The following is an 18,544-nucleotide window of genomic DNA, read 5'->3' on the forward strand; positions in this document are numbered from 1 at the left end:
TTATTTATTCACTGAAGAACTCACCAATTTGCTGTTTTTGTGCACAGGCCAAAACAATGAGAAATATTGTCGCCATCTTGTTGAAGTGAAGTGAGCTGGAAAGTCCGTTAAATTCCAGGGAATTACTTCGAAGGGGAAAACTTGTAATGGTGCCTTGAGATATGAGTTTAATTCATTCCATAACCACACTCTTATATCAAAAAACTCATATTGCAAAACAAATGTACCCATTAAACCGAATACAAGTTCAATTAATCCGTTCCAGTCCCCCAAAAAACACATTTTTTTAAACGTTTATAATAAAGAAAAGTAGCAGTATCATTAGGAAAACTGCAAGCAGGAGAGAGAGACCAGGCGCCAAGGTTAAAAAAAAAAAGTATTTTTTAATAAGTTATGTTTTCAAACTGTGCAGGAAGTGTAAGACGTAAGGTGTTTTTTTTTTAAATACTGTCTCTCTTTATAACTTAGATGTTCATGTGTTGCGGGTGGATCTGGCACACTGTACTGAGTGGTAGAAAAAAGTGGTATAAGTTGACTAAAATGGTGCTATAGAATATGGATGGCAGATGACTGTATTATATATTTTGTATTTAATGTGTGCAGGTAAACCCAACCTGAGACTGCCCTTGAACACTTGTGAACAGATGGTCATTCATGAGGGGAATACACCAAGTCCGAACCCAACACCAAGTTCTGCAGCCAGCTCCCGCAGCACAGTAACCGACCCGCAAAGCCCTGAGTCGGAAAACTTCCACTGGCCTGATGTACAAGAACTGTGCTCCAAATACAACCCCAGCGGACCCGACACAGACTCCTCAAATGGGTTGCTGGAATGCTCTCCGGTCAGGTGCAACAGCTGCTCTCACAAAGACCTAACGCAGTGTCCGGTGGCAAAAGACTGGCCCCAGCCCTGCTCAAAGCTACTGTGCAGGTGGAGCTCTTTGGACCACATGCTTGGATCTCTGCCACTCCATGAAGTGCAGAACCTGCAGGAACCTGTGCGGACCTGCTGTCCCAGCAGTCCGGCATCTTTGACTGCCACACAATGCGGCATCCTCGCAGAGGGGGACGAGCTCCCGGAGGACGGCTTCCAACGTCCCGGCAAATCGTCTGCTTTGAGTTCAGCCAAGACGTCGGAAAGTAATCTGGTGAAAAGTTTACGGGAAAAGTTCCAGAGTTTAAGCACCAGCTTGTGAACACATCAACTGTCAATATTTAGCTTTACTAACAGAGAAAGAGTGAAACTATGCAGTCTGCATTGCACTCACTCAAGTGATGATTTTGAAGGGATGTGAGTGGTCCATGCAATGTGGGGAAACAAAAAAAAATAATGTGTTGCTATATTTGTACATTTGGGACTTTTCCGAACTCATTGGATGTAAATGTGTAAATAGTTCCCTTATTCGTATCATTACCATTATGATAACAGGCTTCTGTTTAGTTCTCTCTCACTGTTGATTAATACTCTAATTATCACTACAGTATTAAAGCATAACAAAAAGTGGATGTGAGAAGATTACCTCAACTCAGCAGACAGCACACCAAAGATTTCTTTTGTTGCCTACAAATATACAAATCATGTGACAGGAGTCATTTGACTAATTACAGCTGTTTTCATGCATCACTGGAGCTTTATTTTTCTCAAATGTTCTATATTTTTATTGAATGATATTTATGAAGCTGTATTTTGGGGACACCATTGGCATGTAAATAGCTACGGTATAAACTCCTTTTCTATTCCAGAAAGACTACTTGAAGTTTGCCATATTTGCAATAAAAATCGCAATGACATGGTCACTGATGTCATGGACTGATGCACATAACGTATTCATATGATGTATATAGTACACGTCTGAGACTTTTTTTTTGAGAAGACTGCCTTCATGAATAAACCTCAGTTATAACGTTTGCATTAGTCTCTCATGCATTGACTGCTGTATGCATGAACCAGTATATTGACTACCACATATCTTTGTCTGACATTTTGACGTTGTCATTTGCTCATTACATTAATAATTCAATAATTTTGACCTGCATGCTGAAAAAAAAAAAACGACGTCAAGCAGTTCGACAATTATATTTTGTTAAAACGCAAACGTTAGTTGTTGATGAACCTAATACCTAAGTGAGCAAAATGCAATTGTGTGGGAGGTTGACAAAATCTTCGTTTTTAGCAGTGTATTACGTTTTAACATGCCTCTGTTATTGTTTCATTATTCTGTCTACTTAACTTTGAGCCTTCTTTAGTTGCAACTGTAGCAATACGTTTGAGTTTTGAAAATTACTGAGCGTCTTCTTCGGGCGCCCTCACTCTTAGTAGTAGTTAAAACATAATACATGACAAATGTTCCATTCTGCATATGTTAACCACTTTCCCGCAGTAGCCTAATGTTAAAACTTCAGGGCGCAACGACATACAACGTTTCGAGGTTACGAACTAGTTTGTGCAGCAGCATACTGTAATAAGAAAACGTCGTCACGCGGCAGCAGAGGACACACACAGTTACCGTATTTACAGTGTTACTTAAGGCTTAGAAGTCTTTTCAAACATTTACTGCAGTCCGCCGTCGTAGTAACGAAACGCCGTCGTAAACCTGAGCACTCCCTGTCTACCATAACGTACGTATTGAGCATACAAAACCAGCTTTGCCTTCAAAAGCCTGTCGTCAAGTTAGCTGACAGCAGTTTAAGCTACGCTGTACCGGATGTTAGCATAAAAGCACATCCGTTCTCCGCCTCCTTAAAGTGTTTTATTTTGACGCGTGTCACGCCGAGTGTATCTAGTGAAGCGAGTCCAAGCAGAGAAGAAGCCACAGCCGCCACATGACGGCAAGCAACAGCACCAATACTCTCCAGTTCACCATCTTTTATTTTAAACTCTTTTTCGTACTTTTGGAGTGGAGGGGGAGAAAAAACACCTTTGATTCTTTATGAAGAATGGGCTGTGCAATATCTGGCTTGGCTGAAAGTGCAGGCTTGGCAGAAAAGATTGTAAGGGACCATGATGCTGGAGGAAGAGGAGGAGGACAGCATCCCAATCAAGACCAGATTGACATGATCAAGGAGTCTTGGAAAGTTATCAGAGACGACATAGCAAAAGTTGGCATCATAGTGTTTGTCAGGTAAGCTTGTTGAACATTTTCAATTTCAGAGTTAAGTGATTGTCGAATGCAGATAAAACTGAACAATTCAGATTACATATTTCCCATCCCTTCGTCCCTTTACGATGGCGCCTATCCTCATTAGGGTCAAGGGTGACCCGAAGCACCCATCCCAGCTGACTGGGTGAGACGCAGGGTACATCCTGGACTGGTCGTCAGCCAATCACAGCGCACATAAAGACCACCATTCACACTCACATTCACACCTGTGGACAATTTAGAACAGCAGTGTCAAACTCGTTTTTGTCATAGGCCAGGACTTACCATTAGGCAAGCACAGGCAATTGTGTGGGACTCTGAGATTTCCAGTGGCCCCCAAACATCTCATTTAAAAAATGGTTTTAAAAAAAAATAAAATTCCCTGATTTAAGCAATTGTTATTGTTTTAGTCTTAATTTGCCAACTTCAAAACAGATCAAAATGCTTAATCTATCACAGTCGTTTCAAGTGCTCCCCCTACCTACGCATGCAATGGACTATTCCATCTTCTTAGTGCGCATGTGCAGACTTGATTCAGGAAGAAGGTAGCAAAACAAACTTGTTGGCGCGTTGTGAGGAGAAGGAAGCAAAGTTTTTCCAGTGGATTTCTTTTTCACGGTGACACCGGACATGCGTAACAGCCAGACACGCTTGCCACTTGAAGTAGCACTGCTGTCGGTGCCGGCCAAAAAGGATGCAGTAGTGATGGAGTGGTGAGTGCCACAAGTTAAACTTTTATTTTTTTTTGGTATTAAACCTTATTAAATGTTGATTAATGTTCTGATTAATTACAATCAACACATTGAGATAATTCCCTTGTTGGATAATAATCCTCAAGAAATGATTTTAAGGGCTTAATCTAGCTCAGAAAATATTAGGATTTTGTCAAATTCACACTTTTTGGTTGATGAACATTAAAACAAAAAATTATTTGCAGTACGGTACACGGATGTGGCCCTCCATGATTGGGTTTGCCTTTGTCCAACAAATAAGTAAATAAACCCCTGATATCACATACACTATTATTACACATGTATTTGAATATATATTGTCGAAACCAAATTGAATTTCAAGTCATGTGAAATTGTGGCTATTGTTCAATTTATGTCAAGAAGGGATTTGGTGAAAAATGTCCTTGTAATATTTGTTAAAAGTGAAAAAGAATCACATTGCGGTACAGATGTTCTGCCAAAATAAAAACAAACCCATTCAGCAAAAAGCATTTAGTATAGACACTTTATTTGCTTTAGTGGGCCGCATGAAGTGATGCGGCGGACCGAATCTGGACTCTGGGCCTTGAGTTTGACACCTGTTATTTGGCGTCGTCAATGAGCCGTCCGTGTTTTCGGAATTTGGGGGCAAGCCGAAGAACCCATAGAAAATACAGCACTGGGAGAACATCGAAACGCCGATCCAAGATTCCAACAGAACCTCCGAACTGTGAGGCAGACGCGCTAATCACGCTTTACCGCGCTGTCAGAATCTTGACCTTATAATAGCGTGCGTTTTTGGGGTTATCGGCAGATACTCCGAATTATGCAAAATGTTGGCTTCTGTTTGTGCTGACCTCGTGGCTGACATATTGTGTCCAAGCCAACAACATCCTCCATCATAGTGATGGACATCCCGCACTCTTCTCACTTCATATCACATCTTAACATTACACAGCAATGCACAGCTCCTGCTCGACTGCTGTTTACTATTAATGGCAGTATTGATCAGTGTGCGCCTGTACGTGGGTGGACCTTTAATGGGAAATGTCCATTTTATTAGGTCCACCTGCGCAAGCAAATGAAGCACAAGAAAAATATTTACAAAGATAATATTTGCCGCAGGTATTAATTTAATGTTTATTGTGGTTGTACATTGGATGGTACGCAGAGCTGTTTCCAATATTTTGGATAATAATACTGTATATAGGGCCGCAAAACAACATTTGGAAGGTTTGGAAGAATTGTGAAACATGATAAATACTCTATGAGTTGTTTATTATGGACAGTATAATGCTGTCGCTTGCTTATGTCGCTGCCTAAAATATTTGTTTGTAGATGATAATGTGTAAATTACCCTAAATGTCCATTTAATTTCCATTATTATTCAAACTAAATTAATCACTTTTTTATTCCCATGGTCAACTATTTCTAGCTAAGCTTCCCAATAGCACGTTTCTGGGGAGTTTCCAACCTTTTAACTCATATAATCAATAAACATAATATGAATACCTCTAGTCAAAAGTGAGCGTTATTTTCTTTGTGAAGGCAAAATTGTCAATGCAGCGCTTGTATTGGTTTATTAGATGGTGTGGGTGTACCTAATGTAGTGTCCAGTGAGTGTACTGGACATGTAAAACAACGTGGTGGATGTTCAGGCCTCAGCTGTTGTATATAGAGCACAGGGGTCGTAGGTCACATGGCTTGGAGCCCAATTAATGCCATGTGTCCCTAGCGTAACCCTTAGCGTGTTAGCCTGGGAATGGATCATGTCCATTTCCCATCAAAAGGGGCGAACACACAATAGAGAATAAATAAGCAGTAGCTCCGTGCATGTTACCCGTGTAATGACAAGGTTTGTGACAGGCGGAGGAAGACTTAATAAAAAAATAAACGAGCGGACAATTTCACAATTTGTATTGTCTGCTCTGCAGAGTGTGTGTGTGTGTGTGTAGGATGAATAATGAACCCCCTGATGGAAAAAAAAAAAAAACAATGTCGTGGACAAATCCATCTTCTACATAGGAGAAATTTCAGTTTTTATTTCCAGATATTTAAATGTGGAACTGGTACAAAACTTGGAAGGTAGAAGTGCATCTTTTGTTTGAATTTTTCATCTGAACAAAAGTTCTATGTATACATGTGATGGACAGGTGTGTCGTATTACATCCATTATTCAAAAAACAAATAGCATTGAATGTCTACCCACTGTTATCACTGTTGCCTGGGAACACTACATTTCCACTAGTTAGAGGTGTAACTAACATGAAAACCAGAGAACCTTCTATGGATGAAAAATAAGCAATTTTGAAGCTGGGAGAAGATGAAAAATCTATCAGAGCCATTGCATAAACATTGGCCACAGCTATAATCATCTGGCTGGCGACCAGGTCAGGGTGTACCCCGCCTCTCGCCCAGAGTCCAGCACGCCCGCAGCCCTCGTGAGGATAAGCAGTGTAGAAAATGGATGGATGGATGTATTGTTTTCAAGTTGCATGTTTAAACTTATAGTGTACTTTTTTTTTTTTTTTCAGTGTAGAATTTTCATTTTGTGTTCGGTAGTACAGGTTCTCAGCTGGACAGGTCTCAAAGCCTTTTTAGGGCCAGTGCTTCACATTGCTAACTTTTGTTTTGCCATGGGATTCTTTTCCACTCAGTCGTTATTATCACTACAGTATTATTACTAAACTATTGTTAGACCAACAGTAGTTGTAGTCTGATTACCTTAATCTTATTACAGTATTATTATAGGATCGACAGAGCAATTGCACACCACTTCAAACAACAACCACAATAGTAAATGTATTGTTACATTAATAAATTGTTGACAGTGCCAATCAAACTTGAGCATGATCGTCTTTAGTTACCTTAGAAATGTATGTGCAGGTGTACCTAATGATGTGGCCAGTGAGCGTATGCAACTGTCTCGCACAAAAAAATGTGAGCGTGTTCACCTCGTCAGCGATGCATTGTGGGAGCATGACTAATATCAGGCAGCTCAGCAGGAGAGCAGAAAATGTTCTGATTGGATGGCAGCACATTTAAAAGCATCAATGACTAGGAAGGCAAAAGAAGAATACAAAGTGATGCATGATGACCTCTTGAGTGACAATGTAAGAGATGGTGATCCAAATCAGCAGCAGAAAGCATACACGCAACACAGTGCAGGGGGGCGAAGGAGGGGGAGTGACTCTGACAGGCTGCTCCCCTCAGAGCTTCACCCTTGTCCGCTCGATGCTGTCGTCTTGGTAACAGGCTCTTCGAAACCCACCCCGAATGCAAGGACGTTTTCTTCCTGTTCCGAGACGTCAAGGACCTGGAGAGGTTGCGGACCAGCCGGGAACTCAGAGCACACGGACTACGGTAGGTCACGTGGACAGTCGACCCTGAAGCCTGAACTCAATTCCTTGACGGGCCAGGAACCAAATGCATGGCCCGCCACTGATCAATAACCTAATCGCAGTACAGAAGTAAGTGAGCGGGCCTTCTTGTATTGTTCTTAACTAGTGGGTCACAAACAGGCAGTAAAAACATGATGACAAATATTTACTGTAATTATGACTTACTACTGCGTTGGCGCAAACTGTACAGTGGTCCTGTAAAATCAAACGTGTATCTTAGGCCGGGGAAAATATTTTTATTTTTAATGTTTTTATTTGATTTTTGTTTTTTTAAATATATCATTATTATTATTATTATTATTATTATTTTAATTTGACAGGTATGCATCGTAAACGTTATTACTTGAGGTGTAAAAGGTACATATTAGATAGGGGTCTGTCCCAAAATAAAGAGCTCAGTGCCAAGATAAAAGTGAATTTTTGTGGTCGTATTTTGTGCAATCGTTATATTTAATTTCACCATATTCATTTTTGTACATGCATGTTGGCAAACATGTGGCTCGCAACCCGCTTGCAGCTCTTTGGCTGGCCTTGGTGAGGCTTGTGGCATTTTGAACTCGGTCTTCAGAGGTTTCACACTATACTTAATATAGTGTTCGACAATATTACTGTACGGTTGTCAATATTTTGGACACAAAACTAATTTTGTCATAGTCTAACTGATTCTAAAAAGGCACCACTACTGTGAGAATCACAATGGTAGAGTCATGAAAACACAAATGAAATTTAGACCTTTGGCTGTGTCAATCAAAACTGTACATTCTTCATTAAAATATTCCATTCTTTTTGAAACCGCTGCTTTTGTGCAACCTTCGTAGACTTCCCATGCAGCTCGATTTGTAGCAACTTATTTTCTGGTAATGTCTTACTCTCAGGATGCCGCTTTTCATTGAATGAGATGAAACATGAAGTCATGCTGCATGCTGTGCAGTGCAAATTGTCAATTAATTATAACTTGCCACTCCAGTGGCGACAGAGCGTTACCACTTTCTTCCCAGTGTGTCTGAGGCAGCCAGTTATTGCCTGTGGAGATAAAGGTGCAAAAGCTTGCATTGCATTGTGGCAGATACACTCCCCCACACACACACACTGACTTGATTTGTGCAAGTTTGAACTCAACGGATGGATGCGCAATCAAAGAAAGTCATGTCGCCATTTGAGCAGCTGAAGTATGAAATATCAGCAGCCTTCCACCACAGCGCTGCTGTGTCACTCTCACAACAGTCAAGTTGATCAAGACGACTCTTTTTCTCCTCTCTTTCAGCGTCATGTCTTTTATTGAGAAAAGTGTGGCCAGGTTGGACCAATTGGAGCGACTGGAGGCGCTGGCCGTGGAGCTGGGGAAAAGCCATTACCACTACAGCGCCCCTCCCAAATACTACGATGTAAGACGATGATCTGTTCTTTCCATCAGAGTGGCACCCTCGCCACTGTATCGCGTAATCAATGCTGCTGATTGAGTTTGAACTCAGTGGCGGGCCGTGTGTTTGGTACCTGCGCCTTCAGCGGGGACTTCATTTACCTCTTAATAGCGCCACGATAGCTGGTACCCTAGAGGTGAAGTTGAAATCCGACTGGTTAAAGAAATGGTTCCATTGCTAATATAATACAAGCTACGCACATCGGCCAGCACTATTGGACAGAAAAATCTAACATGCATATCCACGTACTGGAAGCAGTGCAGCTAAGAGAAACGCTACAAAATGAAGATACAGTATAAGACTGTCGAGAATAAATTAATACCATCTCATGAAACAAATACCTTGAGATACGAGTGGCCTAACTTCCGAGTTTTTCAAGATATGAGCCGTGATCGGGCGATTTATTGCTTTGACTTGCGAGTGCAAACTTGCGATACAAATGCTGTATGGTGGCAGGGGACTCAAAGAGGCTTGAAACTGTTCATTGCCACTCTCAGCTGAAGATTACTGTCAAAATAAGCATACAATTATTAAACATTATTATACATTTTGTATAATAGGCACACTTAGCATCTAGGTGGCGGTGTTGTTACCCTTTAAGCAACGGATATCTGAACACAAACAATGCAGTAATACACGAAGACAATACTCACAGGGATATATATATAGTCATTGTCCGCTGCGAAGTGTTCAAAACACGTTAATTTTTTTCTGGGAGGCTGCAGTGAATTAATGGCATCCATCCATCCCTTCTCAACACCTCTTGTCCGAGTTAGGATCACGGGGCGCTGGAGCCTGTCCCAGCTGACTTTAGGCAAAAGGTAGACTACACCCTGAACTGGTTGCCAGTCAGTCACAGGGCACATATAGACCCAGACAACTATTCGCACCCACATTCACACTGTAGGAACTGAACCCACCCTGCCCGCACCAAAGTCAGGTGAGTGTTCCACTACACCATCTGTGACCCCTGGATTGTCAAGGAACGAATCTATCGCTCGTATCCCAAAGCACTACTATAGTTTTCTGGTGGTCAACGAGAAGGCCTGAATGGTACACTGTTGTTTTTGAATTACATCTCACGTCATCTTTTCAGTATGTCGGAGCAGAATTCATCAGTGCCGTGCAGCCAATCTTGAAGGACAGATGGACCGCTGAGCTGGAGGAGGCATGGAAGGCAAGACACATGTATCACATCACTTTGACTGAAATGTACATGTAATATACCACTTTCATAGCGTGCCATGTCTCCACCTGCTCGGTACTGAAACACGGTTGAAGTACTCATTTGAACATCCAACATCATTTATAGGGCCAGTGCTGCGAGTGCGCTGCAGCAGCCTGGCTAAGCGACGTGACCACGTGACGGCCACATTTGTTGGGGTAACATTCCCATCAAAGACAATGCATGTACATTGAAAACAATCAATCGATATTCATGACGCTCACATTTTCTGTTAATGTCCAAGCATGTGCTATTAATACAAAACATTTGAAAAAAAGAGCCCCAAAAATATTCTTACCGAGGAAAGGTTTTTCCCAGTTCATTTTTTTTTGGTGGTTATACGGCATTATGTGCAACCGTATGCCGCACAATGTGCAGGGTATCCTTGCTATATTGCTTTTCGTGCTGTCCACAAACATGGAATGCGCTGACATTTCACCCCTAAGCTTGGCTTCGCTGGAGGCATTTAGTTTATAGTGGTGTGTTGTAGCTACCTATTGTCAACATCTATGACAGCAATAAACCAACAAGCAGCAAAAGCATCCATGATACTTCAAGCACTTCCAAATATGGGCAAGCTCGCACTGGACGTAACTTAACGAACAATCCTTTTCGAGGATTGTCGACATAAAAACAAAGAACATACTTTGTTGTGAAAATGTGAGAGTGGCACATGCCAAGGTGAAAGGCAACAGCAAAATTCACATTCATTTACAGTAAATGGGTTTGTTGGTTGTTCTTTGAACACAGTGATTTTGTGTACAAATAATGCGTGGTCTCGTTTTGAAACTGTTCATATATCACAAACTATGACCCCAAAACAGTTATTTCAGACTTCTTTCATTACCCTTAAAAGCTAATGACGTACAGATGATACTTTTATTTTTTTATAAAAGCACCGCAAGTGTACATGCTGCACAGACATAACTATTGATGCTAACAACCCAGGCTAAACTTTGCTCCTCCCCAAGATACAAACCCTTTCAGAAAGAGCACAAAAACAAAAAATGGGTGTGTTTTTTTTCTCTTTTCTTTCTTTCTAGCAAAGAGCTCAGGATAGATTTCAGAGAAAAAGAATGCAGATAGGTGAATTTCAGCGCGACGATGCACAATCGCTGTCCACAGTCCTAATTACAGAGAATGTCTTAAAGCCACTAAGCCATTAATATTAAACAAATGAAACACCGTTACTAAGCGGTAACTTACTTTGTGTGCTGTGTGACATTTTTACACCGCTGCAAACTCGTTCATTGGGTGACTTATGTAACCTCAAAACATGTTAGAACTCCTCACCGGTGTACACATAAAAAGGACAACAGGTCTCGGTGTATTTAGTATGTGCTGCGCTCTTGTGGTTGAAAGAATTGTTACCCGTGTGTGATCCAGACCCTGTTTCAGTACGTGACCTGCCTGATGAAGCAAGGCTACAAGGAGGCGGACAGACAGAACCATGCCGCAGTCTCCCCAAAGGAGAGAGCAGACAAGAGGAACACGGCGCTCTGAGAGGCTCACTCCAAGTCTTGGTGTACATGTTTGCTCTTCTATAGCAGAACGGACCCAAACACTGCGATTTCTTTTCAACATAGCACTTTATTAGTCAACTTAAATTCTGCTGCGGGCCAGACCCGGCACGCTCGGGATTCTCTGTCTGTAACTCAAACGCGCCTTTCAGTACATCTTTATCAGGACATAAAATTCTGTGCAATTCAGCTCCATCCTCAAGTCTGATTTGCATTTTCAATGAACTGAAGCTTTCGACATAACATTTGGTTGTTTGACAAAGTAAGAGGGCCAGTGTGGCAGCTTCAGATTTCCATCATATGAGGGAGGCTATAAGCATTGTACTTATTACATAAAAATAAAATTACTGAGACATGTGATTTTAGTTATGCGTTTCCATGCAACTCTTCTAATATCAATACACTGAAAAACATCCCTCGAAAAAAACTATTTCAAATATAAAAAGAGCCTGCTTTGACAATCCTAAATTGAACATAAATAGGGAGCGTAGCCTTTCAACAGACGAAAGGCCAAACCGATGGAGTGGATTTGGCTCCACACGTCAATTTGTGCAGCACAAGAAATCCTCCCAGGTGGCACGGAACAGTCATTGACGACACGAGATCTTGGCAAAATATCGAAGTAGTCACTGGGTGGATGAGTACGGTGTGTGGGGGGGTGGACTGACTGGGGTGGGACCCGCTCCTATCTTCTCAAAATTGGAACCAGGTCAGTTCATGAGCCCTTTTGAGTCTATTGCTCACTGGGTGGCTTTGGTCTTCTTGCTTTTGCTCTTCTTGTCTTTCTTTTTCAGGCCATCAATGTGCGCTCGCAGGAGGTTTGAGTATGCCTGCAAACAGTTGGGCTGATCATTATACAGCACATTGTTCAATATCAAGGACTTCCTCAAATTGTGGCTGTGGGCATTGAATTGAAGTAAGGCCTTTATTTATACTTGTGTATAAGTGGAGGCAGATATGTTGCGGCCCACCAATAAAATTGTTACAATGAAACTAGAATATAAAATGCAGTGCAATTGTACGTCAAACTCATTGTTTCTACTTAAGTAAACTGTACCAAAACAAGTCTTGTAAATTTGACACACCAGAAGATTGCTAACGTCTACCAAATTTGAATAAATAACAAAATCTGCGAGTATATAAAATAAGGCTTCCTAATCATGAAAAATTGAGCCCACCCTCCAGTTGCAAGGCTGTGCACGCGTGTCCACTACACAAAACCTTCAACTGTTACACACGTACGTGCCTTTAGCTCCTGGTGGCTCACACAGCCACAGGCTGACTGTCGCTGTGTCTATTAAAACAGTTAACTTTCCCTGATGCATTGCTGTTATGCGGACGCACACGTGACACAAAACCAAGTGAGGCGGTGACATTTGGTGGAGCTTATGCCGTACTGGGGAACTTGCTAGCCAGTCGGCTTGTGAGCCACCGCACGTAATAGTTATTTTAGCTCCACCCAAAAAAAAACAGTAAGTTGAGAAACAGGAAAAAAAATAATAATAAAAGTTTAATGCAATCTCGCAACAATTCAGTACTAAAGTGTTCTCGGTCTTTGCAGGTTTTCAGCACTTCAAACATATTTGTGGTACTTAGAAAAAGAACACGAAATTGACTTTTCTGGGTCTTTAGGCCAATGCAGAGGAGTATTCAAGCAAAGTTAGCTCTATTCAGGTTTGCACTTTCTGCACGGCTGTACGACCGACTAAGTTGTTTTCAATCAAGTATTCATCCAATGAATGGATCAATTCACTGGAGTGCTACACCTTGTCCTACTGCTACGATATTATGGCTTCTCACCGTCACCATCAAACCAGCGATTAATTGGGAGCACTGTATCAACTCAAGCAGATCTAAAAAGAACTCAAAGAAATCAAATGTACCATCTGAAACTTGATCACTTCTTTGGTGCTGACCTGCAAGAGAAAAAGGTAGATTTGATGAAAAGAAGCACATAATAGGCAGGAGAAGGGGACACCAACAAGTCATTCAAATTCAACAATAAGCTCACCACTGTGCTAATTTTCTTCTTGCCATCAGAAGCTCTGAGAAGACATTTATTGTCTGCAGGCTCAAAGGACACCAAGTGGCCTTTTCTGGGCACTGGCTTGGTCCTCCCATCATCTGGAAAACGCATCATCTCATTCAAGATTAACTTGCCAACATGCATTTTTAGTAGACTTTACACTGATCTTTTCAGCCTGATTGGTATTGGCCGATATTTCGCATTTTATGCCGATCGGCTTTAATATCATAATTTGTCGATCCAATCAATGACGTCATTGATCGGCTCCACAAAAGACAATTACTCCGCGTCACCATCGTGCACAGTATATTTGAAACCAAAAGCTAGTTTATTTTTAGCCTTGTCGCGTGTCTTTTGATGAAGTACTGTAAATACCCGATGGCCAATAAAGTTATTTTAAAAAAAATGTTTAAAAAAAACATGTCGGCGGTGTGGGACAGACTACATGTCTGAGACAGACAACACGTAAAAACAAGACGAATTTGCTCTTTCACAATTGCACCATGTCAGACTACTGCAATAAAATCTTGTATTCCGATACCACCGCATCCCATTTTTTACGATCATTGGGCTTTATCTTCTCAACTCAAACGTGACCGGATACACTCGTTACCATGGCAACGACACCGACAGTGGATCGAGCCGACTGTATTATAAAAACAAAATGGAGGGGGGGGGACGTGTGTTGGTGGTCACCGGTGCTCAGGACAGGAGAGGACGTTCGTTTCAGGCTTGCTTGAGGTATGTTCACGTACATTTAATACGATACGACTCGCAAGCAGGCAACAAAACGTTATCTAGCCGAGCAAGCTAGTGTTAGCCCTAACAGGTGTGCAAAAACATGCTGCCGTTCTGTCGACTTAACTTAATTACAGTAAGTTAGCAGCCATTATTTCTGTCATGTTGTAATGTTGGTTTGACCTTGCTTGATCAGAATACATGACCTCACTAGAGCAGTGATTGACAACATTTATAGAGCCAAGGAATATATTTTACAATTGAAAAATCTCACGGCACACCAACAATCAAAAATGTCACAAAAAGTGGATACATTAATTACTGTACTTCTTGCCATCTAATAGAAGACCATTCATTTGTTCTGTCTGTCACTATGACTCACTGGCATCAATAGATGAACAAAGATACATTATTCATTGCAAATAGAATTTTTTGAGCAATTAAGTACACAAGTATATACTGTAAATGAACAGATAATTTAAGCGACATCTTGTGCTCGGATCGGTGATCGTTTTTTTTTGTTTTTTTTAATTCCAAAGGGTTTACATACTTTCCCCTCACACTGTATGTTAAACATAGCAATGTTTAGTTGTCCTGGAGGCTGGCATTGGCCAGGTGATGAACAATGTTTCCTCCAAAAACGACATCTGGCATTCACGTCAAAGTGTTCAATCTTTGTCTCATCAGATCAGAGAATTTTGTCTCTCATAGTTTGAGAGTCCTTCAGGTGCCTTTGGGCAAATTTCAGGCAGGTTGCCATGTGCCTCTTACAGGCCTGATTGGTGGATTGCTGCAGAGATTTTTATCCTATTGGAAGGTTCTCCTCTTTCCTCAGAGGAACACTGGAGATCTGACAGAGTGACCATCAGGTTCTTGGTCACCTCGCTGACGAACGCTTTCTTTCCCAATCGCTTAGTTTACATAGGCGACCAGCTCCAAGAAGAGTCCTGGTGGTTCTATTCCCTTTCCAGATCGAGGAAACTGTCTCATTGGGACCTTCAAATCAAATAATTGACCGATGCAGTGTAAATCCAGCCTTAGACACAATCCACATTGCAGAGTTTGGAGTTGCATGTGCATGAGACAGTTAGTAAAATGACATCAGACTGCAAGCAGCAGGCCTACTTACACTTTTTCAAAGTGATGACAACACTACCAGAGGATCTGCACTTCTGGAACAAACGTGTGAGCTCTGTGAGGAACTACAAGAAACAAGAAATCAGCTTGAAAGCCTTGCTGTAGCCATACTGATTGCAATGACTTTGACTTAAATCACATTTTAACAAGAAATTCCCATTTTCAACCCTCACGTATTTTCAGCATTTGTCCTTGAAACATTAATTCATAACGAATTGTTATATAGGTTTTTGTATAAATCGCCATGACTTTAAGACAAGGTTTATCAATACGGTGGCCTGGAAGTGCAAAACAATAACAAATTACACGATTACATTTCAGAAAACAAATTAACAAAAGCCAAAACACTTACATTTGGGAAAACAAATTAAAAGCAGAAACACTTTTACAAAAGACAAAACAAATCACAAAAGACGAAACACCCGGAAAGGGAACATCCCATTTCACAGACATTCCCAGAAATTCCACGGCCTTTCTCGGCAAGACCCACCCCGCTTCAATATGATTGGCTCTTGCAACACGGGAAGGGTAGGCTACGCGGATGTAACGAGATGTCCATCCCAAATAGCGATTGTATATATGGACGCCCCGAACAGCGACCCTGTTTCGGCGTTTGATGCTGTATATACAATATATTGTACTTGAGCACATTTCTTAAACCATAAAAAGATAGATTAAGAGTTAAGGACGAAGCAGGTTGTTAAACAGAGTGGACGCTGCCGAGAATTAAAGGGAAAGTGGGAATATTTGCAAGGAAGCTGCCGGCTCAATTCATTTTGAACGTAACGAGCGAGGGATCTACCTTGCATACATTCTGGTCACAAGCTGTGCTTCTTCATCGACAGCCACATTATGAATATAGTTTAGCATTGGTGTTGAACAACATTTAATGCTTTACGTACTATTTATATGGCTAAAGCTGAGGCAACGCGGGTGGCACGGCTCGCAAACACGGAAAGGTATTTTCACCGTAGGGGAAAGCTTCTGTGCATTTTGATTGAATGCAAGCTGGGACGTGAAGATGGCGTGTAACGGAGATTATAATTTTGAATTGCGTCAAAACCAGTGGCCGACCGATCGGCCGCTCAAGGAAACAGTTGCCAAACCACACACACGGCGCCATAGTTCAGTCGCGTTCGGCGGCGGTGCTCGGCGTGCGCCAGCCTTAATCACCATAATCCTAACCTTAACTCATCCTAAAATGCCTTAACTCCAACCCTAACCATAATAAACTTCTTAGTTTTTTGTTTTTTTATAATTATTATTATATTTGGGATGGGCGGCACGGTGACCGACTGGTTAGAACGTCTGTCTCACAGTTCTGAGGACCGGGGTTCAATCCCCGGCCCCGGTTGTGTGGAGTTTGCATGTTCTCCACGTGCCTGCGTGGGTATTCTCCGGGCACTCCCACATCCCAAAAACATGCATGGTAGGTTAATTGAAGACTCTAAATTGCCCGTAGGTGTGAATATGAGGGCAGATGGTTGTTTGTTTGTGCCCTGCGATTGACTGGCGACCAGTTCAGGGTTTACCCCGCCTCCTGCCCGATGCTAGCTGGGATAGGCACTCCTGCGACCCTTGTGAGGATAAGCGGCTCAGGAAATGGATGGATATTTGAGATGGACATCTCCTTACATCTGCGTAGCATACCCTTCCCCAATGCAGGAGCCAATTATGTTGAAGCGGGGCGGGTCTTGCCGAGAAAGGCCGTGGGATTTCTGAGAATGTCTGTGAAATGGGACGTTCCCTTTCTGGGTGTTTCGGTTTTTGTTAATTTTCTGAAATGTAAAAGTGTTTCGATTTTTGTTCATTTGTTTTTTGAAATGTAAAAGTGTTTCGGTTTTTGTTCGTTTGTTTTCAGATGTGTAAGTCTTTTTGCTTTTGTTAATTTGTTTTTCTGAAATGTAAAAGTGTTACACAATTTGTTATATTGTTTTGCACTTCCAGGCCACCGTAGTTTAACGATAAATAAATAAAATAACCAGCGTTCCACTTAATGCAGTACTCGCTTGGTCCAACCTGACTCTTGTCATACAGCTAATCAATGTGGCTTGTGTTCCATTCTCTTAGACTTTGTCAGCTTGCGTGAGTTTAATTTACAATTATCGACAATAACGCAGACATCACAATCAAATTAACGTTGGTTCTTACCGAGTCGTTTTCGAGCAGCACCATATTTGCGACTCCAAATGAGACGTAGCGTTACCTTAGTGGCCGGCTAGATGCACACGTCCTACTAGTGCTTCTCACTTCCTAAAGGAGGGGGAAAAAAATCCTCCCTTCCTCCCCTTTTGCGCCTTCACTTCCGCCAACGTCGCATTCGTTGACGACAGCGCCAACTTGTGGCGCGGAGCAAAAATTAAAAAGACAACGATGGAAAAAAAATCGCTGATCCTTGTGCCGACCTTCTATTTATTACGTAATGTTTCTATTGACTGCACTGCTTCCAGCATATGTGTGGATTTTCAGTTTGGTTTTTTTTGGTCCAATCCGATTTCAGACGTGCTGTTGTGTTAGTCTAATCTACGCAAGGCCTTCAGAATCAGTTGTGCTGGCCAATAAACTATATTAGCAACGAGACTCTCTTTAACCCAACGATTTCCAACCACTAGTGTGCCGTGTGAGATCAGGGATGCGGTGGGAAATCATCCAGTTTCACTTCATTTGTCTGATAATTATTCATTAATTAAAAAACTTTTAGATTGATATATTGTGCTTTGTTCATCATCTATCTATGCCAGTGATGTATAGTGACAGGCAGAACAATTAAATGTGATTCAACTAGGTGACAGAAGTTACAATAAACCCGTGTATCCAGCTGTTGCCATTCATACAAGTCATGGCATCCTGCGAGTATATCAGCTTTGATAGATTTCACACAAGTAGGTAACTTTGCGAGTAAATCAAGATGAGATGATCATTATTTCAGTACATATACTTTTTGTGACATTTTGTGGTGTGCCGTGAGATTTCTGGGTGCCTTGACGCATAAGGATTTGCGATCGTAAATACTGAACAGGTTTAACATTTACGATTTTGGGCCCGACCGAGCAGGTCTGAGCAGCTCAGGGGGAGGAAATCCTATCTTAACACACTCACCACCACGGGATAATCTTTCAGAGGCATCTGTTAATCGGGTCTTTGCTGACTTTGTTTGGAAGGTGGTATTAAGGCTCAAAATCGACCCAGTTATTAGTTTGTGTGCGCCCGGCTTAAGTTTCAAACT

At 41.6% G+C, this 18,544-nt stretch overlaps 3 protein-coding genes across 8 annotated transcripts in view; 2 read left to right on the top strand and 1 right to left on the bottom strand.

The window, feature by feature from the left end:
• The window catches only part of LOC133488362 (pleckstrin homology domain-containing family G member 3), a 32,197-nt gene extending 30,289 nt beyond the window's left edge, over positions 1–1,908 (top strand). For all 4 annotated transcript variants that reach the window (XM_061796119.1, XM_061796118.1, XM_061796120.1 and 1 more), the window contains one exon: positions 604–1,908. In XM_061796119.1, the coding sequence (XP_061652103.1) occupies positions 604–1,196 (593 nt within the window). In that variant the 3' untranslated portion in view covers positions 1,197–1,908. The remainder of the gene's footprint in view (positions 1–603) is intronic.
• Positions 1,909–2,479: 571 nt separating this feature from the next.
• xgb (x globin) lies at positions 2,480–11,415 on the top strand. Of its 3 annotated transcripts, none has more exons than XM_061796123.1 (5): positions 2,481–3,122; positions 7,106–7,213; positions 8,516–8,636; positions 9,769–9,849; positions 11,284–11,415. In XM_061796123.1, exons 1-5 carry the CDS (start codon positions 2,938–2,940, stop codon positions 11,398–11,400), a joined length of 612 nt encoding a protein of 203 aa, XP_061652107.1. In that variant the 5' UTR covers positions 2,481–2,937; the 3' UTR covers positions 11,401–11,415. The 3 variants fall into 3 exon arrangements, with proteins under 3 accessions (XP_061652109.1, XP_061652107.1, XP_061652108.1); XM_061796124.1 differs by lacking the exon at positions 2,481–3,122 and adding an exon at positions 3,682–3,853; XM_061796125.1 differs by lacking the exon at positions 7,106–7,213 and having other exon boundaries at positions 2,480–3,122.
• Positions 11,416–11,467: 52 nt separating this feature from the next.
• srp14 (signal recognition particle 14) lies at positions 11,468–17,627 on the bottom strand. The gene is made up of 5 exons (XM_061796127.1): positions 17,470–17,627; positions 15,311–15,383; positions 13,429–13,541; positions 13,301–13,333; positions 11,468–12,247 (listed from the first exon to the last, which is right to left on the bottom strand). The coding sequence occupies exons 1-5, from the start codon at positions 17,491–17,493 to the stop codon at positions 12,158–12,160; spliced, it is 333 nt and encodes a 110-aa protein (XP_061652111.1). The 5' UTR covers positions 17,494–17,627; the 3' UTR covers positions 11,468–12,157.
• Positions 17,628–18,544: the final 917 nt, after the last annotated feature.

The sequence above is a fragment of the Phyllopteryx taeniolatus genome, chromosome 13 (assembly GCF_024500385.1).
Source record: "Phyllopteryx taeniolatus isolate TA_2022b chromosome 13, UOR_Ptae_1.2, whole genome shotgun sequence".
Lineage (NCBI taxonomy): Eukaryota > Metazoa > Chordata > Actinopteri > Syngnathiformes > Syngnathidae > Phyllopteryx > Phyllopteryx taeniolatus.